Genomic DNA, 23,918 nt, shown 5'->3' with positions numbered 1-23,918 from the left:
CAATTTAGTAAGTTTTGACAAACAGTGAATCATTTTCAGCATTCTATACAAGTTGAAATATTGACAAATGAGTTTCATTGCTAGCACTAAGTGCCTATTTAAGAAATGGGAGGACTGTTTGTTTCAGTAGATGCTGACTTCATGTATTTGTGCCGCAGCCTCAGGGAGTTTTATAAAATAAGTGAGGAAGATACAGGTTGAATACATGTACTCAGATGTACAGGGACACACACTAATAGGATATATGCAGATGTAGAGATAGAAACACACACACACACACAGTTTTAAATATTGTCCCTGAACACACAGGATGTCTGCGTCCAACAGTGATCTAATTAAGAAAGGCCCAGTGAACAGATTATCAATGTAATGGTAACCAAGGCCGACTGCTTTGTCTCCTTGACAACCAAACATCAAAATCAGAGAAAGTCCTAATGCACAGTGATTCTGAGATGTTTCATATCAAAGCAGTCATGCTGATGGTGCCTATATTCCATATTTCAGAGGAAAAAACTGCCTATTCAGAAGCTTTTCAATTAGTTTCTTTTTTCAATTAGCCATTTCTGTTAGAGGTATGATAATAATATGTCACTATCATTGACTCCAAATTCTTTCTTTCTTTCTTTCGTCCATGTCACATCTGACTTTTCACTTCTCCCTGTTGCTGTATGTTCCTCCTTTGTTACAGGACTTACTGTAATGATAAGAGCCAAAGGCTCAACATTTAATATGATCTTGTCCACGGCTTTGGCTTCTGCAGTTTCTATTCAGACATCGCCTTATCTTCCAGGCACACCTTTGCTTTGCAACAAACTTAAATCCCAAACTCACCCGGGGTGAGGCACGCTCTCCTGTGAGAACGCCAAGATGACTTGCCGCTGGGAAAATTATGACTGCTAGGTGATGAGATCAAATAGACTGATATCACTGTATTTACTGAAATGTGCATATTAGTCAAATGGAACTGGCCTGTGAATCACTCTCTCCTCTTATCTCGTTTCCCTCCCGGACTCCCTTCTTCTCACTTCTTCTGCATCATCTAAGTCTAACTACTGAACATGTGCGAGCTACTCAGCATGTGCCAGAGTTTTGTTTGTCCGCCAGAAAGCAGTCATAAATTGACATTTTTATCCAGTTTTTAAGCCGCATTTTACACTATTCTTTTATGTCTTTGTTCTTTTTAATCTATATGCTTTAATAAAGCGATAGATTTTAGTTATCAGGCACTTGGATTATAAGTTTTTACATTTCCGTCGGGACAGCCTGCCGAGGCTAGCACAACTCAGCTTGTTTTGAGCATTCTTAGCATTGGAGCTAACTAAGAAATGGGGACTACAGATACCAGGTGTCAAGACGAGCTACAAACTGAAGCCTGATCTCCACAGTGCATCCACTTGTTGACCCGTGTCCACAAATTTTGCTGCTTGCTGCTCGATGTCCTTTCTGTGGATCACCTGTCACCTCTGCTAAAACCATGTCAATGCTGTGGGCTGTGGGTCAGAGCCCACAGCCCTGCAATCTTCTCAGCACCTGGCCGAGAAGGTGCAGAGGTGGAAGGCCGAATATCCACACTTTACCAGATCCAGGAAGTCGAGAAGTTCATGGACACCATCACATTCGGTCCAGCACAAACACACAACCTGTGCCCGAGTGCCTGATGCCACTGCTCCCCATCCTGTGGCTGTAGCTGCCAAAGCTGCCCTTCCTTCAGAGCCTTATGCTCCTCTTGTGCACCTCCTGACTATAACATCCAGCTGAAGAACTATATATATATAGTCTATTTATATTCTTGACCTGCATGACTTCCCTCCTTTGGCTATGGAGTCCTGGCCTCCTCCTCCATCTCCCCTGCTGTCCCATGGGTCCCACAGCTCTCTGTCACCTCCAATCCCTCCACCAGCCATACCTGAGCACTCCTCTCAAACCAGGCGCTAAGGTGTGTGATATCCTGGAGAAGATTCTGACCATCTTGGCTGAACACCCACTCGCCCAGGATGTTGTCGTTAGCTGTATTGACATTTCCAACCAGTCCTCAGAATTACTAAAACTGAACTTCAGCAAACTCATTGACTCCCTCGCAGTCCATGGTAGACGGATCTTCATCAGCTGACCCATCCTCCCACACAACCATGGCGTAGGTCATTTTAGCTGCACTCTTAAGCTTCATTTATACTTCCGAACAGACATGCATGCCACAGACTGCGGACACCACGGACTGGTAGTTGTTCTGTGTATACTACCTTCTGGGGTCCGCTTGGAGGAAGTGTTCCACACATGCACAATAGATCACTGTCTACAGGAACACAACATTATGACCATACCTGCAACTTATGTCCATGCAAACCTGTCCACACCAGTCCACGCGGACACAACAAATTGCAGGTATGAGGATGTCTGCACAGAGCCTATGTGTACACCTTCTGATGATGAAATCTACATCACATGGACCCTTGCAGACTTGGAAAGAATAATTTCAGCATTAGCCTCAGCTTGTTTTGAGCATTCTTAGCATTAGAGCTAACTAAGAAATGGGGATTACAGATACCAGGTGTCAAGACGAGCTACAAACTGAAGCCTAATCTCCGCAGTGGGTCCACTTATTGACCCATGTCCACAAATTTTGCTGCTTGTTGCTCGATGTCCTTTCAGTGGATAGCCTCCACACCTGGCTGCAGTCCACCTGCCCATTACATAACATACATTTTATCGATAATTTTAATCTCTTCTGGAACCACAAATCATTCTTTGAGAGGGAGCGTGTTCACCAACAGCCTGGGCAAACACATTTTAACAGATAATATATTTTACTCTGTTTTTAATACCACCAGCAAGTGACTGTGCACCTTACCCACAGGTCTTACCAAAGTCACAAATCACAGCTTCTTATGTCTGCCACAACCCACACTCAACCAACTTTCAGATTCAGCTGCTGCCATACTTTAGACTTAATGTTTACACTCAAATTAGACTGAAAGAATTTCTATGATGGACCTATCCATCTCTGACCACCAGTGTATTTTATTTGAGACTCTAATAAAGGCTGCACCAAAGACATGAAACAAACCTCTCAGTTTCAAGTAGTTACTGAACATACAGCTGATGAATTCTGTTTCCTTTTTAACAAGGTAAAACAAAATCTGTCTTTTAATTCAGATATAAACTAGATGCTAGGAAAATCCAATGAAATTTGTGAGACTACACGGGACACTGTTGCCCCACTTACAACTAAAACAAAAAATGTTGTCAATTCCTTGCCATTGATCATTGAGGACATTCGAAACCTTAAACAAGCATGCAGGAGAACAGAACAAAAAAACTCCAAGTCCATTACCTACAAATGAAAGACCAATTGCTCATCTACAATCAAAAAGTAAAAGAGGCAAGAGACTAATACTTCTCTGAGTTAATAACTACCAATCAGCAAAATCTGAGATTTTTATTTACAACCATTAATCAGCTTGTCAAACCTCACACCATTAGTCCCTCTGCTTCATCTGCTGCTGACTGTGAGATTTCTCTCCTTTTTTCTCGACAAAATTCACCAAATTCGAGCAAACATTGCACTTCAACTTCTCCCATGATTCTTCCTTGTCCGTGTCCTCATTTGCTAGATAGCTCCCAGCCAGTAGATATAGAAACTCTCACTGACACTGTGTCCCACATGAAACCCTCATCCAGTCATTTGGATATCATTACAGCTAAATTGTTCATTAAAGTGATGGGGGAAATAGGCCCTAGTCTGCTCCAAATTCTGAACAGCTCCCTTTGCTCTGGATGTGTCCCAGATTATTTTAAAATAGCCACTGCTTAAAGGACCAGGCCTCGATCCATCAGTTTTAAAAAATTTTAGACCAATCCCAGAATTGCCCTACATTTTCTAAAATTCTTCTTCAACTTCTGGACGTGCTCAATAACAACAGCATCTTTGAGAGATTTCAATCTGGATTTTGCAAGCTACATAGCACCAAAACATCTCTTCTATGGGTTAGGAATGATTTATTAATGGCTGCAGACTCTGGACACTGCTATGTACTGGTGATGCTTGACCTTAGCACAGCATTCGACATCATCGATCACACTATGCTAATTAATAGACTTAAGGATTGGGTGGGCATTTCTGGAATGGCCCTGGAGTGGTTCTCCTCCTACCTGTCAAACAGAAAATTTTATGTCTCAATTGATTCACTCATATCTTAAACTGCACAAACAACATGTGGCATACCTCAAGGATCAAGGTTCAGGTTCAGGTTCTCTCTGTATATGCTACCATTAGGTCTTATCATTCATCTCATTTCACTGTTATGCAGACGATACACTGTTATATCTCTATCTTAAACCCTCTGAATGCAACAAGCTGGCCACACTTCAGAGCTGCTTAGCTGATGTGAGAGACTGGATATCACAAAACCTTTTTGAAGTTAAACTCTGACAAAACAGAGGTACCTATCATCTGCCCTGAGCACCTCTGTAATCAAGTCCAGCCACTGCTTGGTCCCCTTATCCCAAATATTAAAACTTAGAACCTTGGTATCATCTTCGACAGTGAGCTAAGCTTTGAACAAAACACAAAGAAATTGGTACAATCATGTTTCTACCAACTCAGGTATATTTCCAAGATAAGTGCAATGTTATCTTTTAACAATATAGAGAAAATTATTCATGATATTGTCACACCTTGTTGACCTGCCTCAGTGTCCGAGCTGTTGCTCAACTTCGGACTGTGCAGAACTCTGCAGCGAGACTTCTGATGAAGACCAAATGCTCTTCTCACATCACCCCAGTTTTAGCCTCTTTCTACTGATTACCAATTTCTTTTACAATCCATTTTAAAATCCTACTCATGACTTACAAGGCTTTACATGGCCAGGCGCCAGAGTACATCAGTGAACTGTTCCTCTTAGATCTGCTTGGTTAGGCCTGCTAGCTGTTCCAGAGTCCAGGCTAAGGTCAAAGGGTGATCGAGCTTTTGCTGTACTGGCACCTCAGCTTTGGAACAGTCCTCCAGTTAGTATGCGATCTGCTGACACTGTTTCTGCTTTTAAATCCTGTCTTAAGACACATTTTCACAGACTTGCCTTTTCACCCGATGTCTAGTCTTATTCATTTACATAAAACTGATTTTAAGTTTATTGTAATAGTTTCACTTGTTTTACCTTTCGGATGATTTAATTATAAGCTTCTTTTATACAATCTTTTAATTATGTGCTTGTATTTTACTGTTCTTGTGTTTTTCTTTTTATATCTGTGATTGTTTCTTTTGTGCTGTCTATGAAAAAAACACTTTGTGCTCCTGGCTTGAAAAGTGCAATACATATAAAATTATTATCATTATCATCTCACTTTTCTTCACCTACTTATTTCCTTCTTTCATAATTATCCTCTTCACTGTCTTGGAACTTGTTGTAGATGATCTTTCACACTGTTTTTCATTATTCACATGGCTGTAATTCAAAAGTTATCTCCCATTTGTCTGCTACTTTCCTGTCATCATTTTCTTTAAGCAGAAAGAAATCTGTTTCTGTCTGTGTCTGACTTGGAGTTAATTTGTCTAACACGCTAGCAAACAGCCTGCTTACACATGATCCAGCAGACACCGATAAACATTAACATCAATTCTGAGTCATGTCATGTCTGCCAACTTAGCAAAATTCACTCAATTTTTGGGGAAACATCTGGCTGCTAAAGACATCTTTAGCTGCTAAATTCTCCACAATGTTCACAACCAAGTAATTCTGTCTGGATTGGTGCTGAACAGTTAGCATACAATACAGTGAGTTTTTAGAGCATTTTTTTGGCTAAACTCAGCTGCCTGCTGCAAAAGAAAAAACGGTTGATGTTCTTTCAGTGAGACTGAACCAGTACGATAAAGTTGTGGGATGTAAAACCAAAACAATAAGCTGAAAGGTGCTAAAATGCCCCAGCTAGCTGTAGAGTTTCAGTATCCCATATATATTCTGTGTCGTATCTGTCTATATCTTCAGCTTGTTCCACTCTTCACTGAAGCTATAAATGATGTTTACATGGAAGTATTCAAACTCAGGGCTCAATGTTTTTGTAGCTACACACCTGTGCATCATTTTTTACACATTTCCTTAAAAATTCAACACAATGTCAAACGTCTATTGTTTATACTATACAAAATATAGACTGAAAATCAAGAGTTATCAGAGACACACTTACATTTCTCTCACTGGGAATTACCATTATTACATTTGCCATTTGTCTGTCCTTCAGATACATAAATGCACAAACACAAAAGCAACACACCAGGCATACACCACTTTATGCAACTGTGAGGACCATCCAAGAGCAGCCCCACAGCCAGGTGTTTGTCGCAGGCGGTATCTCCGATTCAGTGAGCTAGTTGCATGACATAATGTCTCCTGCAGCGCCCCTCTGCTTCCTGTTTCTTCTGTCCTTCATCTCCCAGCAGGCGATCCTGATATGCTTCATTTGTTTTTTGTATTTTTTTTCCTACAAGGGATCACCAGAATATAAAGGGCACCCATGTTTTTCTTCTTTTTTTTTTAATCTTTAACCTGCTCAATCTGTGCCAGTGTTGCCTCAGAGATTTATTTATAGTAGGGCAAAGGGATATCTCATCCATCTTTTTTGACATGTTAAACTGTCAATCATGCAACATGGAGGATCACATTCCTTCTTGCGCCTCATAAATCATAAGTTTAAGGCTTGAATCATCAAGTGTCTTCTTTCTTTCAGAAGAAAGGAAAGACTTGTTGTCTAATACTGTGACACAATACTCCTCTCTGGGCCAGGTGTCTTTGTCTTTTTCTTTTTGTTTTTTTGGGATGCCAGTGTTTCTTCATATCAGAGTATTTACGATGTGTCTCATGCTTCTAACAGAGGCAGGTGGCCAATATATTTACCTTGGCTTTAAGAGGCACTGTCACCCAAGAGCGTGCTCATGGGTTTATCAACGTGTTGACACTCGAAGAGGATTATACAAAGACAGAAACAAGCAAGGTTTATCAGCGTCAGACCCAGAGCAGAACACACACGCATTCTGAAACTCTCTCTCTCTCTCTCTCTCTCTCTCTCTCTCTCTCTCTCTCTCACACGCACACACACACCCTGAAAAAACTCTAATCCTCCAAAGAAGAGGGGCACAGTAGAAACACGTACACACACACACACACACACACACACACACACACACACACACACACACACACACATTTGGCAACTTGAGCTCTTTCCCACTATCTCCCTCTCCCCTTCACTCTGCCTCAATTCACCACACGTATATCTGCAGAAATTAGCTCTCTGCATGTTGTCTTTCATGCTGTGTAAGGTAAACAAAAATGCTTTTCACTTCAAAGACAAAGTTTCTCAATTTCCTAATTGATAATCCTGCTCCTGACATTGAGCTTCGCCAGGCTGGGTTTTGTTCCTATGACAACAGAGTTGCATTCATCCTGTGATGCTTTCTGTTGCTGTTGTTCTATATTGCACGGAGGAGCAGGCTAGTCTATTTTGGTGGAGACCCTAGTGAGTTGTTCCATAATTATGGAGGATAATTATTAAAGATTCACACACACATTTGCTTTTCAGGACTTCCACTGAAGCCATTATCTTAATTTGAATTCTCTCTGTTGCATTTCTAACCTTGACCCTTACCTAACATACATCTAATTCCAACTTTAATGCTAAAATCCTCTCTTTGGTGGATTTTATTCATCTTCCTATCCCTGTGAGGAAATTTGGTATTCTTAACAGCAGAAATACAAGAGCACACACATCCAAATACACACACACACACACACACACACTGCCACAGCCGGTTCCCCCCTTTGCCATAACTCCTACAAAACGCCTGTCATCCTTACTCAGTCATACACAAGCAGGGAGTCAGCGCAAGCCGATGGATCAATTTAGTACAGAAAAGCTGTGGCATTCTTCAAATGTAATGGGCTTTGATGTAGACGCTGAGCTGCATTACAGAACCCTGCTGAAGCCAGTGAAACCTCTTTTCATCTGCCTGCTTCCTATGCAGAGGACGTTGGCAGGAAACGTGCCTCACTTCTGCTATGCTGTTTTTCTCCCTGTTCACAGAGGAGTGTGGGTCATGCACACCTACACTCACACATCCTCTTTTACTTTCGCTAATTTATGTTCCTTTCAGCTGCATGGGAAACCACTATTTCCTTCCTGCTTGTTTCATATGATTGCTTCTCCCTGCCAGACCAAATCTCACTTCTGACCCCTATTTGTGACGTGAACATGCTCAATTTGAGACTGTATAAAATGGATAAGCCAGACTCTTATTATGAGATTTCTTCCTTGTTTATTATAAAGTATGACTCCATCTGTGAGGCACTCTACTATTCTTCCACAGCTACAGACTGCCCCCTGGTGGAAAGTTTGTTCATAGCATGTGTTTGTATTTCATGCTTTTCTTTGATAGTGATGTATTGAGGCTCACACTCTACTGTAGCTACCTCTCAGATTACAAAATTGGATAGAATGTTGGTTAAATCTGAACTATGGATCAGTAATAATAATCTATTTCGGACGTGTCGTCATGGAAGAGGAAGATAAATGAGATGACTATAAAAATAGAGACTTTGCTATCATAAACCTTTCATTTCTCTGTAACTGTACAATCAAGATTTAGGCAGCTAATGTGAAAGTATCAATTGAACATTCACTGGGAAAACCCATTCTAGTTTTTATTTCTAACCACAAGAGCAAACCTGAGGCGTCTTTCACTTTGCTGCAGCTGCAGCACTTCACAGACTTCTCGGTAATTATAACAGCTTCCATGCCAAACTGTCTTGCTTTCAGTATGTGAGGCATGTTTCACTCCCATCACCCCTCCCCTATACCAATTTCTGTCATGCTGTGAATCGCAATAGATCCCGCCACTTCCATTTGGCTTGTAATGTCACTTTAATGACCAAAAAATTGGCTGCGTAACATTCAAATCATTCAGACACAAAACAGGCGCATTAAATGAAGATAATGCAGAATTTGCCTTGAAAAGCTTTATTCATAGTAACATTTAAAAAGTCATCCAGGGGGCAAGCAAATAAACAGTAATCAGATCAAGATAATTTACTGCTCTTGGCTTGGAGGTGTGGGAATGAATACAAATGAATCAGACAGAAATTGCCTTGTAGTTTCAATGTGTTTAAACTTACTTACATTGACACATCTGACCGCAGTGTGCAGAGAACAACAGTGCGTGTCTCTAGTCTACAAAGCCCACAGACCACCGACCATCGAACCACATCAGCCAACATTTCCTGCAAGCTGTACATAGCAGGGATGCATCACCATGGTGCTTTTCACAGCTTTCTCCTGAGTACACAAGTGTAAGACTCGTTCTCACAGGGAATTGCTGCTTGGAACAGGTCACTTATTATGCTCTCTGTTCTGCGTTTTGAGACAATGACGATTCTGTGCAAATACTATTGACTCTGTTGGAGGACATTTTCTGATAGCCCATTACATTGCAACTATGGCTCATGGAGGTCTGCCAGGGTGTAAAGGGGTACGAGCTGTAGTCCAAATGAGAGGAGAGAAAAAATCATGACTGTGCTGTAATACATTGGCAGCACAAAGTCTGAACCTATTAAGGGATTATAAACATTAAGCTGGCAAATAGTTGGATCAAAAATATGGGGGGTGAGATAATGTATTTTTCAAATATGTATATAGTATTTTTATCATGAACTAAATCACAAAATGGTTCTGTTCAGAGTTGTTTAATGTGACATTGGTTGCTGCCAATCAAAATACATAATATTTTATTCAGTGAGAAGGCGGCATCTTTAAGAAGTAAAAATGACACACAGACACACACGATTTAAAAAGTGTGAGAAACTTCAGCTGAGCATCAGAAAAAAACAATACACAAAACTATTACACTGTGCAAACATTGGTATTCTCTGATGAGAAGTGGGACAGGGGAGTGAAAATCACCTAAATGACCAATGGACTCATGTTGTTGCTGCTGCCAGGTGTCTCCTACAAAGGCTAGTGAGGCTGTACATTGAAAAAAAATGTAGAAGAACCTCAGTCCCTTTTTGATTTGAATAAGCTTTAATCATTTCTGGTAGCAGGAAACTGACCTTTATGATACATTTCATTTGTCAGTAATGTTGTGATAACTGGCACATTTAAATCTTTGACTGCAATCTTATTTCCAGATGGCTTCAAAATCTTAACTGAGGTTGATCAACATGTTTTAAGAAATGGTTAAATAGTGTTTCTTAACCTCAAGTAAAGTGTTAGTTCCCAGGTCAAAGTCCAGAGGTCATCTGGTGACCCATGCTTTCCCAGAATCCATCAGTCTATCCATTGGTTCATCCTTTACTGGGATATATTTGTGCATATCAAGTCTCATGATTACCCCTTTCTTTTCTAAGCTATATCTACATTATCACAATAGCAGGGCTACTGTATTATCTGTAAGTGTGTTTGCTGGTCTAATTTTCACTGTTTGAAGTGATATGTTGGCCATGAAAAGATTGTAGTTCACTGCCCACCATACAAAAGGCATGAGGCTTGAAGCTTAACTTCAGAGTCCATGATGTAGACAAACATTAACACAGTGAGACTATTTAGCAAACTACTCCTATAAAACACATAACATAGAAATATCTATGGCACATTGTCAAAGTAAAAAATAAACGTAAGCTCTTTTGTTTCACCCAGTTAAGCCCGTTTTTTTGTTAGCAAATTAACTATACACAAGATTACAAGATTGCAGCTTTGACATTCCATGGAATGTAGCACTCGATCAATAAAAGTCCATAGCAAAAATCACACAGTCCATCCTCTATGTAGTGTAGAAACTCTAAGCCTTGCAGGTTTCCTGATGAGTTGGGCCAGGCACTCAAAAGACACACATGACTGGTGTTAGAGGGGCCAGACAGGGAGACACAGTAGGGGCCAGAGGTAGGGGTTGTGGCCTACACTAGGGCTTAGTCGGACCCTTACAAGATTATTTTATAGTTGTCCCTCATCAAAGGATGTTCATCACTGTGTCTTGATGCATCATTTTTAAGCCCTGCACCTAGAGGGATTGGACATAGCTTAGTGCTGAAATCATGCCACATCTAATGAAAAAAAAAAAAAAAAAATCAGCTAACGATGATAGCGACGCAACTACATAAAAAAAGAGTCCTAAAGTCCTTATTTACAGCTGACACACATACATACAGGTCTGCATCCATACTTAAACATCCATGGGTATCACATACAGAATCACACAGGTTTGTAAAACTAGGCTGGTAAACCTCTGTCTCCCTTTCACAGACCGAACCTCATCAATGTCATAATTTTCACAGAAGACTTTTTCCACCAAATGGTGACAAACAACAACCAGGTCAGCAGCTTTCATTCATTAAAAAAGGATCCTCCAGTGGGCGCCATCACATGTGACACTATAAATTATTATTGCAATATTTACTAATACTAAATAGTGATCTTTTCAGATTATTCGATAGTATAAAATGGGCCATAATCAATGGCTGCCAAGGCCAATAGATGCAACTAAAAAGCAATGCAGCTTATATGCAGTGCCCTCTCAGCAAGGGGCAATCACTCAGAGTATCCAAAATGAAAACCTGCAACACATGAACTTGTGCATAGTCCTTAACAATTCACTGCAAACTATGTGCGCTGTTAATTTTCATTCTCACTCCAAACGTAGCTATGTTAATAGTCAGATCAAGTCTGATTTAAAGAGGCCATACATGACAGTACAGTGTGCTGTACTAGCTTGGGTAATGCTGTTATGTGTGGGCTTCATGTTTGTGAAAACTGAAGAAAAAACAGTTACACCTAGTGTCAATTATAATGTCAACTATAATGAAGATGTAGTTTATCCATAAATATTTTTTTGATGGACCTAAATTAGAAGCATCTTTGGTCAACCCTACAAGTCTTACTGGTACAGCGAGTACCAAGCATATTCAGAAACTCTGAAACCTTGGGGTTCTGGGGGAGAAAATTGGGTTAGAAAGATAACATTTGCACTCTCAAACAGCAAAAATCCAACTCAGTACAACTGCACTGTGTTTTGTAATAGGATCACTATTTTTCTGCCTTGAGCTAAGACATTAAGACAGTCCCTCCACTATTCAGAGTAGTCCCAACTCCAACCCAAACTTTGTGCATTCATTGGTTTCACTCCATTTTTCTGTGTGTGCGCAATATTTGACTATCGGCTAATCGTGGCCACAAATCCACTGTGCTGTGAAGTCTAGCTCTGAGAGAAGTACTCAAGGACGAGGCGTAGGTGTCCCAGGCGGTCTTTGAGTGAGGTCAGGGACAGGACAGTGGTTTGATAGGCAGGGTCCATCTGCAGGACAGACAGCAGCCACCAACACCAGGCTGGACCATTGGACGAGGCCTGAAGGACAGTTATAAATGATTATGAGATTGCATGCATGCAGAGTGCACTCAACATACAGTATGAAGAGCCATACAAATGTTTTTGCATGTTTTAGCTAAATTAAATGATGTTTTTCTTACATTCAGCTAGCTAATGATTTCCATTCAGCTTACAGAGACCCCTATAAACATAATGTCTGCTTTTATTGTTCTCAGAGTTAATGTTGTCTCTGAGCACTAATGGAGCTCTGAGTGCAGGCTGATTTGTCTCCACTGCATTACCATAAAACAACAAGTGAACTCTGACAAAACAAAAGCAGACATGATTGTCTGTGTGAACCTTTTAAGAGCTTGTTTGAAATCTCTGCAAGTTCATTTTCATCCCATACTGTGAAGAATGGAACAGTGGCAGCCTGGAGCATGGGTAAAACAATTTAAATATTTAAAACACAGTGGAAGGCTTTGGTTTGCAGAGATATGAAGGCCCCTACTTGAATGTTTTCCTCCGTGTCGGGCATGGTGCCATACTGTCTGTCGATCTGTTCGCGAATGCGGCTTCCAAGGCGCTGGTACCAATCTTGAGCCTGCTGGTACACGCTGTCATGAAGACCTTGCAAAAGCTCCAACTCACTGCCGTCGACCTGTGAAAGAGAAGACGCAAAGAAAGAAGAGGTTCTGTAATTAAGTTGTTCAGTACTGTAGTAATATTTTTAGCATTTTAACTCCCCGAGTGTTGGTGCTGTCTACAATTTCAGAGACTCTGACCTTGAGGTCCTCCAGGTACTCTATATCAGCGGTGTGGTAGCCATCTCTCTGGCCTCTCTTTAGAACCCTGAATCTGCTGCCACCCACAGTGTCCACATAGGACCGCCCATCAGGCAGCAGCTCCAGGCTATGGATCTCCAACATACAGCCGTAGTCGGCAAACCTAGGGCACATGAGACAAAACCATGAGACAGAGAATTTATAATGCAGCTTTTAATGTGATATGTGCTTTATCAGCCAAAATGAAAACTGGTGGGAATAATTTTACCCCCAATATTTCTTGTGGTGCAAATATGGCTGAAGAAAATCTAATTCATTTTCAGCTAGAAATGTATTTAAATATTGTGTATTTTGTGCCATAATTCCCATCAATATCCAACATTAAGTACATAAATAATGTTACGCATTTATGAAAAATTCTGATACTCTTTCAAAGAGAATTTCAAACTTTTTAAAGAGTTTGAAACCCCTGACCTTGATTAAAAATATGTGGAGCTCTGCTGCAAAATTACTGAGGTCAACCTTCACATTCTGTTGTCTACACAACTGTTGCACAACCAAACACAGTGAGAAAGGCAGAGTTAATATCATATTGATCATATCATGCTGATAAACGCTCAGGAATGTGTCTTCTTATTATCATTCATGATCATATGCTGCAGTCTAAGGGAGAACTACTGACTTTTATTTGGACAAAAATGAGGCAGACTTAGACAAAAAGATTTATACACTTACACAACCAACATAATGAACTGCATAACTGAAATATTAATTTACACATTTTAATATTATCCTAGATTACGATTTACAATTTATTTCAATGAAATGGGATAATTGAATATAATGACAACATACAGTGGAACTAGGGAGGAAATATTTGGTGGGGAATGAAAATGCACATCAGATCTCACGGCAGATTGGTCACCATGCTGCTATTTTCAACCCCCTCAGGGTCACATATGACTGATTTAAACTTTGCCCACTGTGCTGGCTGTCTGCTTGTGCTGCATCGCCAACAATCTCATCAGGGTCCAGCAGGACTGCTGTGTGTTTGACAGTTAGGGAAATGTCAAACATGGTCTCTCCATGCCCAGACAGTAAAATAGCACAGGGCCTTCAAATTGGTTTAAAACTGGCTATATTTTTATGTCACTTCAATTCACATAAGTTAGCACATCATTACATACCCAAATACATACTTTTAAAATAAATAAGTTGATTTGGATCATTTTTAAAAAAAAAAAAAACGTATTTTAAAAGATGCAATAATGCAGGGTGTGTTTCTGTGCTTCGTGTACCCTTTGCCATGCTCGTAGCTGCACATGCCAAACTTCTTGGTGCCAGTCTCCATACAGCGACGCATCATCAGCCGGTATCGAGGCTCAAAAATGTGCAGAGGGCAGGGCACTCCAGGGTAGGCCACCGTGCAAACAAATATGGGGATGTCCTTAGTAAGACTGCAAAGGAAGAGATGGGAGGCGGGACAGGCATAGACAACATGACAATGAAAGATAGAGAGAGGGAGAACAAATTAAAAAGGAGAGAATTGGGATAGTAAGAATCAATAAAGAGTGTAGATTGTGTGACGTTTTCCTTGGAGGTGCCTACTTGGACAGTTCAGCCATCTCAGCCTCGTGGACCTGTTTCCTCTCAGCCAACTGTGAGGGGAAAAGCTGGTTCATGATGTCCTGAAGCAGAACTGTGGGGTTGTACTTTCTATTTTTAAAGTACTGGAAAAGAAAAGTGATCATTTCAGCAATCATACATAATAACATTAACACTCAAAAGTTATTACAACAGAACAATCAACTGTATCCCAATAATAAGAAAAAATAAGGACATCCAAAGTTTTACGATACATTTGTGGCTGCACATAGCTGATACAACAGCATTATGTATAATAGTACTCATCATTTATCTGTGCCTGTGCCACACCCAGCATAATCATAAAAAAACACAGCCAGACCTCATTGGTGCATTTGAACTCCTTGTGCGCTGAGTTGCTGACGGTGGCCCCACCCTGATTGATGTAATTTTTGACATGTGACAGCCTGTCACAGCCTGTCTGACAGCCTGCTGTGATGCTCAAGTGATCACTGTTGTGAAGCATCGCACTTGACTTGAATTTTTTTGGCGGTAGCCAGAATGAACTTCAGAAACTGGTTTTCAAAAAAAAAAAAAAAAAACCTAGCATGGGAGCAGGAGCGAGAGCAGGTAAGTTAATGGATACTACTTTATAATAAGAATACCCTTATAAAGGTTTTATGAATGGTTTATAATTAGTTTATTAATTAGGTTGTTAACACTTTATAAATCACTAATAAGCTGTTATAACACATTAGATAAAAAGGGAAACAGTGACCTGTTGCTTGCCAAATAGTGAGCCCACATTTATCTGTACTGTTAAGCCTCAGATCTCATTGGTTACTTCGTCTTCTCCATCAGTCAGCATTTATACCCCTCAGCTTCATCAGATATTTATTTATAAGTTATTAGCATTTAGCCACTGTCAGCATATCTTAATAGTCAAAAAGTTTCATTTGCCATATCAAATTGGGGCATATCAAATTACCAGATTCATACACTAAGGCTTTAGCAAAATTGTTTACCTTGACATTTTCAGCATGCTATCAGCAGCCGTCCTCATTATTATCACAGGTGTTGATATGACATTTGCTATCAGGCTGTTATGCACTGTGGATATTAAAGTGGTTTATTGTGATGCTTCATGTTGGTTGGTATCTTCTTTAGGACAGCGTTCCAGGTGTTTCACACTTTACAATAAGGCTCCCTTTTGCCAATTATAAATGGTAGTAACTCATTAATAAGATTAATGAGTAGGAAATGGTAACTTGATCTCGCCAAATAGTGAGCCCGCGTCAATGTATGAAAACTGTGTTACAACTAGTTTATAATTGTTTATTAATGATTTATGTAGTGATTACAGCCTAGTTAATAACCTAATTATAAACCATTTATAAATCCTTTATAAGAGCAGTCTTACTGTAAAGTTGTACCAGTTAATGCTATTTCATTTTTGTGAAAAACAGAGCATGTGCTTCAAAAACGTGAGTCAGATACACCCTCTCTTTGTGTCTGGTCTGTATCTTTGTCTCTTTGCTTGTGTCGGTATCGCGTTCCTGCTGGTTAAATGTCCTGCCGTGGCTCTCTGTATGTAACGTTATTTAACTCTTTGCTGTCTTGTTGTTAATGGTTTGTATCTCTTGTTTTGCACTGTTTGTGGTTTGTCTGGACGCTGAAGGTTTTGTGCTGTTGCTGCTGTCTGTGGAGCCTGCCCCAAGTTGCTTGCTGGTTGTTAAACCACCTGTTGCTGCTGCTTGTCTGTGATTTGTGATTGTTTGGGGCCTGTGTAGAAGGTCTGCTGGTTGGTCCTGAAAATGTCTTCATTCACGACTTGTTTTCAAGCTGTGTTGTATACATTTTAGTTACTAAGTATAGTATTGTATGCCTTGAGGGATATTTTTGCACATTAAGCATATATATGAGAGTGTGTACATCATGTATCTGATACATGCATTGATACTTTTTGATGAGAATATAAGGTTTTATATGTGTTAATGGAGAATTCAAACCTGTATCATAGAATACTGCTAGAGCCTACTTATGATATGTGGATTGCACACCCAGTTGGAGTGATTTCCTGGATGAGTTAGCTACTGTTTCCCTCCTAACGTCCCACTCCGCCAAATCATGTATGTGTGTCTGTAAGCACATCAGATCTTTCAGAGACATATTTCTAACAAGCAATGAGATGCTGTTCCATCATGTCTTGCTATGGAATGAAACTGCAGAGAGCAGCAACAGAAAAATAACATTCATTTACACTCTAAGCTCAGTTAAATATAGTATCCACCCTATCTGGGGACTTTCCCATTACTTTTGAGATGAATATGCATGTATTTTGATTTAAAGCAATTTCGAATCTACAGTAAGCAGTTGGTCCTGTGTGTACAGTAATGTGCAAATATTACTAGAGTTCATTTCACTAAAATCCTGCAGCTACATTTCTGTGACTCTTCTCTGATTTTCATTCAATTCTGCTAAAGTCTGGAAGCACTGGAAATGATACATCCCAGCTCAGTGGATGTTTCTTATTGTTTTAACCCTTGAAGATGTGCTTACACATGTAAGTCATACTAATGTCCTTTTTGTATAAATTGTCCTTTTTGACCTGCTGGTGCAGCCTATTGTGTTCTTGGCTGAAGGATTGTGAATGTAATAATAGCTTATAAAGGAAGCTTAACTTTCTTGATCTCACACTTTTCTATATCGTTGGATACATGATACTCACTTCATTTTTGTAAGTGACACGCTGTCGGTTTGTTTTTGCCATGCAATGGCATTGTGCAAATAGCTTATAGGCTTATCTTTAAAAGAAACAGTTGCGCGGTTACCCTTGCTATTAGAATATCTGATGTGATATAGTTCAACCATTGCGGTCACCACAACTCCAGGATTGACACTGCTTTTATGCAACAACTGTGCTATAATTGTATTGGGTTGCTAAGCAACAGTAAATAAAACTAGTAGCTTGCTATCAATAACATATAATATACAAGAGTAAAAAAACTGCTATGGTTGATCTACAGATCACTTTGGATCTTGCACACTTTATATACCACAGGCACACCTAAATTAATATTTCTGGCTATGCTACTGCTTCCAAATAAAGGAATAAATAACCAGGTCGTTCTCTTGCCTGCAACTTTATGTGAATTGATTAGCTGAGAGGTGTATGAGAAATCAGTTACGATTAGTAAAAAATCATTTTTACCACACTGTCACAAAGTAAAAACAGAGGAGTGATGTATCTCACCCTGGCTGGGCTACATTTTGTATTTTAAGACTGTAATGCAATTGCAATAATAAGGCATTAATGGCAATAATAAACCTCTTGTAGTGGCTGTTTGCAGAGTGGACAGCGGAGGTTGTGGTCCAGACTCCTCTCTATGCAGTTTTTACAGAAGGTGTGACCACAGGGAGTAGTGACTGGCTCATAAAACAACCTTGAGAGGACAGAGACAGACACAGGCCTTGGTTAAACCAGTCTAGCCGAGGAAGGTCATTCATGCTGTTATTTGTACAGTGGCTGTGAGTCTGTAAGTTTTGTACATATGGCACTGTATGTATGCTGAACATTAACCAGAGAACAGAATCAGCCTGATATATGACTCTACAGCAGACAAAGTACAGACAGTGATGCATTATTGATTTGAGGGAGTACTCCAGGACACTGACCTAATGCAGAGAGGGCACTCAAAGTCTGACACAGTGAGAACGCCCAGAGTTTTCTCTCTGCTGTGACTACTTTCACCTGAGAGGGAGAGAGAGAGAGATTAACAGCTAAAATTAGTTTGAAGAGAAAAAAATCGCAATTATTATAACCATCTGGTGGCTGTTATGATAAATCTGTTTGTCCTGACAATAACTCATGATGAGGACAATGATGATGAAAATGACAATCAAATCATTACGTATGTGTGTGTGTGTGTACACTGGTCTGTCATCGTACCCCTGCCACGCCCATCTTCCTTCCTCATCATCATCTCCTCGTCCTCTTCAGCAGTGGGGAGGAAGGAAACAGCTTGGCAGAGGCTGAGGCAGCACTCAGTACCCGTATCATGCTTCACCTTGGGGCCCATAAAGACATACAGATTTATCTGTTAAGGTTTATATTTAGATTCAAACATCTTACAACCGAGCACTGCAGTGCATTCTCCTCATTGTAACTGCAAAGCTTACCTGGCAGGCCTCTCTCCTCTCTTGGGCCTCTCCCTCATCCCCATGTGGATGTTTGAGGACCTCAGGGTGTGTTGGCCCCTGGGAGCTACTGAGGCTGGTAATGGGGCAGGGCTCTTTCAGGTACTCAGATAACATCTGCAAGATGCGGGACCCCTCCTCCGGCACCGGCATGCCCTCTGCCTCCAGGATCTGCAATTTGAACCCATTTTATGTCATAAATAAGTCACATGAGTGTATGAAAGTGTCTGATTCTGCCAGTGTTTTTGCTATAAACTAAAACTAAATTGAAAAATTAAACCTGAAATAAAAGGAAGTTAAATTGTAAAAAGTGTAAACGTTGGATTAAGTTTGCACAGAAAATGTATGAAAGCCAATATAGTGATTTACTTTTAAAAATGATCAATATTTCTACTACGATCATCACTACTTCTACAATGAGTAACCATAGTGATAATAAATAAGAGAGGAAAACAGATAATAAATCCAAACTACCAAAAGCCCACACAAACTAAAACTAAACTGAAATGAAAATGCATTTTTAATTATGATGATGAAATAAAACACTAATGAAAAACCTTGAACTATAATAACCATCCTCTGCACCCACACATACTGGAAAAAAAGTCTTTAATCAGAGCAGATGATCATGCAACCATGACGTGACCTATCATGTAAAAACACACATTCATGATATAGTTCGGATTCCATCTCATCTCTTAAAATCACATCAGTTATCTGTAAGTGATATATGCAGCTTTTCACAATGATATACGCTTATCTGTTCTGCTGCATTAACTCTACTTTCATGTCAGTCAGCATCTCACTGCTGCTGATCTTTGATGTTTTAAACAGCTTCTTAATGAAAACAACATATAAATATGTACATGTTACACAAATGATACACACACTGAATCACACATAGTCAATGAGGTGAACAAACCTTCTTGATCTGGCTCTTTGCAGGAACAAAGTCAGTTTGAAGTTTTAGGCAATGGTGGAACTGGGTGAGGGCTTCTGTCTGCTGACCCATTTCCAGCAGTACATTCCCTTTACGAAAGAAGCCCTGCACGAACAGAACAGTGCAATCAGCACACCATGATTTGAGGACATAAACATTCTGCACCCCTTCATTAAGAAGCATCTGAGTTACATTACAGGTGATTAATTCTATAATATGATTTTATACTTTTATTTTTTGTAATATAAATAAATGCAATAGAAGTGAGCCACCCACTGGCATAAAGTGCTAAATGAATTTATGACATGAGTAGCTGTTTGCGTAACTTTCTGAATGACATAACATCAATAAAAGCAAAAGGAAATCGCTCGAAAGAGGTCAGCTTTGCACACCAAGGTAGAATCTAAAAAGACAAATTAACAAGGCGGCGCCCTTCCAGTGGTTACGTATGAGCTACTACATGTTACAAAACCAAACCGTGCAATGAAGTGCATGTTAGGTTAAATTCGGCATAAACCTGATGTCAACTGAAATGAAACGAATGACAGACTTCACTTTGATAGAGATGCAGACAGATTTGTGGGTGTTGTGCAAGAAAACGTGTGTCCAACACTGTCCCCCGTCTCTCACCCAAGTCCAGTTAGGACGAAGGCAGCAGAGGTAGTCAAGGTCCGTCAGAGCCTCAGGGAAATGCATCAGGCCACAGTTAGCTTCAGCTCTGTACACCCTCAAACTCTGGTCATCTGGGACTAAAGATGGCAAAAAAAAAAAAAAAAACAGAGGAGAAAACTAAGACAAGCAGAAAAAGTAGAGATATGATTTTTTTTTGAAGTACAAACATGTAATGACAGGAATCAAACAGCCTGCATAACATGCGGTTCAACCTGTGTTTCCATCCAAAAACTTGTGAAGCATACACCAGATATACTGGATAAATATGGACGCTTATATTGACCTCATTAAAAGGATGGCGCATGTGTGAAGATGTGACTCATGCACATTAAATGCGTTTTGTCAATATCGTTTTTAAAATTGTAACGATGCAACCTTAGAAATCTTCTAGAACAAAATAGTTAACATTTGCACAAGCCTTAAAAAAAATGTTACATCATCTCAATCCGTTCCACTAAGAAGAGCACTGGTATTAGATCTGTGCTTGATGTCAGCCAGTACCGTGGTTTATTTACACTATATAGACCTAAATTACAGACGCTGTCAGTGAAGAAAAACTGCCATACTCAAATCTGCCAGGAGGTCATTACACAAGAACCTATAGAGCATAGCACTGGAGTAAGGGAAGCTGCAGTATTTAATTGGATTGGCAGAGATGGCGAGCATGTAGGTAATGCAACGGTACACTAATTCACTGAAGCACAAACACTCCTACAATTCCCAGAAGGCCCACTGACTAGATAAACTCATCTAGGGCAGAAGTTGTCCCTTTTACTTCCTGGCTGCTGCACGAGGAAAATAAGGTCAACTGCACTAACAAAAACAAGGGCGGAGGATAATAATGATATAGACATGACAGTTGAAAAAATGATTAAAAAAGATTAAAAGCATTTGTCTCAGCAACAGAGATATTACAACAATTTCTCTGTCAGAGGTAACAGCAGAAATGCATAGAAATCCTTCTCTATAATCAGCAATCCCTGCAGCCTGTGTCCAACAGCTATAACTACTGCTTCTTATATCCTATTGAAACATAGACAGAGGGGAAAATGTTAAACCAGACTGATACAGATCAACTTTCCCCCCTACATCTTTACATCAAGTGTCAGCTGTTTTGCCAAGATGGTTCAATATGCACCAAGAGAGGGAAAAGACATACATGTCATAAACCAAATAAGGAAGAAGAAGCAGCTGGTGACTTTACTGACCCAGTTATACATTAAAGTCAGCTCAATAATCAATACCCTTACACATTAGATACAGTGAATCCTATGACATCAAGATCTGCACAAGTTTCCTGTCCTCTCTGTCGGTGCACCTCCTATATTTCACTGCTGTTAGAGAACAGGATGCACCATCATTGGGCACCTGCCAGGACTGTGAGCAGTGCGTAAAAACTGGGACTTCAAACTTGCCTGGCTACTTGTTTTGTTTTTACTGCGGCGTGACCATGTGGTTTCTTGCATAAATGCAGACCTGTGGGCATCTTTTTTAGCACCGAACTTAAACATCAGACAAAATTTTTTAAATTGTCTGCAGCTGTGTGCCTTACCCAAGTTTATCCCCTCGTTTGCGACGCGTAAAGCTTCCAGGAACTCCTTGGCTTTGAGCTTCTCCTGTATATGGCACTTCATTTTTGTCTCGTCGGGGCAGCACTTTTCAGCCACACTGATGAGCAAAACGTTGTTCTTCATGCTTTTCACTTCTCTTTGCTTTAACCTTTCTTTGCACGTCGGGCATTTGGACGGGAGGCAACTCCCAATGCACCTCCGGCAAAACGTGTGACCGCACGACATGGTCACCGGCTCGCACATCAGGAAGAGACAGAGCGGACACTCCAGCAGATCCATGGTGGATGGGTTATGTCACCAGCACAAGTGACCCACGGGAACAAGTGTTGCTTTTCTTGTTAAAGCAATGCACACGGAGAGGTTTTCCTGTGTAGTAGTATTGCACGGACCATTTAAATAACACACTGACAGCTACAGATACAGTAAATAGTACACCGGTTTCTGTCCAGCTAGGATACTGCTAATGTAAGCTCTCATATGTTCTCCTCACACCTTGCCTATTCGTAGCATATTTATCCATTGTCAGTCCTAACTTAGTCTTTGGTTTGGGACACATACTGTAACTGAACGTCTTTCCCTTTCCATCCAGGTTAAATAGAAACTCAGCTCAGTCCAATGCGCCGCTTCCTCCGCCGCTCCAAACTCCATACACGCCGCACGAACCGGACCAGAATATGTGAACATTAATTTTCTTCTTTTTACTTATCCGTGTGTCCGCTTTTAACCCCTTGTTACGACGTAGGCTATCCACGGCCACAAAGCTAGGTTACTGTGTAACACCATTACATTACATAAATAAAGACCACGTGACGCGGCAACGGGCCTTCCGATTGGATAAAAGGTTAGCTTTCCGCCCTGTTGTGAAACCCAAAGATGCCGAGTTTCATAACATGATTTCTGCCGCAAACTTCTTGGGTTTTGAATTCGATTTAATTTAAAGACATGGGGGTGAATGAGTTGGTTGTCGCGTGCGTTTAGTCAGTGTATTTATTAAAATTTAATTAAATGGCGCATAAGAATGGAAATGACCCCTCCAGACAGTGTAGGGAATCCCAGCAGAGGATAGTAACAGCAGCCAGGGGGCGGGGTAGCAGCAGCATGACATAAGCACGGTTATGCTCATCCTCAGCCTTGCTTACATACCCCAAAAACCGAGCCAGGTTTAAATTTATATTTTGTAATGCAAGAAAAGAGCTAAGGACTCTCTGTGAAGGTGAAAACTGCACAAGGGAAGATTTAGTTAATGTTTATGAAAACAATGCTGCAGAGGAGATCGGTGTTGTAACAAAACCTCTGCACGTGTGACACTCTTAGTGTATGTAATGTGGAAACTGTCTCATGGAGGCCATTCTGGGTCAATCAGATCAGGCTGGAGCCTGCAGCAAGCCAAACACATACACTTCTTCTTACAGCTTCTGCGCCTGAGGGCCACACAGGAGCCTCAGTGTGAACACCATGCTTTTTACAGCATGGACATAAAGTAAAACATTTGATGTAAGAAGTCTTTTAAAATGCCTGTTACTTAACATACATGGAGATACTGATTTTACTTGAAAACCTTTGTTTACCATCTAAAACCTTACTTCTATTATCATTTCTTATTAAAATTACATAAAAACTCAGCTATAAAAGGACCAGATTTGGCTCCCTCACTGTCTCTTTTCTTTCTGGATTAATGTTCATATACCTAAGTGAAACTGCATAGTTTCACAGAAGGTAATATAGCACATTTCAATATTCAAATGTACCCCCTAAGAATGTGTCTGAGTTGCAATAACAAAATTAGGATCCTTCTGAGGGGATGTACCTTAAGTGTGGTGAGTTTA

The 23,918-nt window shown here is 40.3% G+C and overlaps 1 protein-coding gene across 1 annotated transcript; it reads right to left on the bottom strand.

The window, feature by feature from the left end:
* Positions 1-9,712: 9,712 nt before the first annotated feature.
* lonrf1 (LON peptidase N-terminal domain and ring finger 1) lies at positions 9,713-22,901 on the bottom strand. Its single transcript, XM_044363255.1, has 12 exons — positions 22,074-22,901; positions 20,480-20,598; positions 19,832-19,954; positions 18,892-19,080; positions 18,662-18,779; positions 18,388-18,463; positions 18,041-18,155; positions 14,737-14,858; positions 14,427-14,585; positions 13,129-13,291; positions 12,855-13,004; positions 9,713-12,382 (listed from the first exon to the last, which is right to left on the bottom strand). The coding sequence occupies exons 1-12, from the start codon at positions 22,369-22,371 to the stop codon at positions 12,233-12,235; spliced, it is 1,782 nt and encodes a 593-aa protein (XP_044219190.1). The 5' UTR covers positions 22,372-22,901; the 3' UTR covers positions 9,713-12,232.
* Between the last annotated feature and the right edge of the window lie 1,017 nt (positions 22,902-23,918).

This window comes from Thunnus albacares, chromosome 10 (genome assembly GCF_914725855.1).
Source record: "Thunnus albacares chromosome 10, fThuAlb1.1, whole genome shotgun sequence".
In the NCBI taxonomy this organism is placed as follows: domain Eukaryota; kingdom Metazoa; phylum Chordata; class Actinopteri; order Scombriformes; family Scombridae; genus Thunnus; species Thunnus albacares.
Note: the sequence above shows the minus strand (reverse complement) of the source record. Positions and strands in the feature narration are given on the sequence as shown.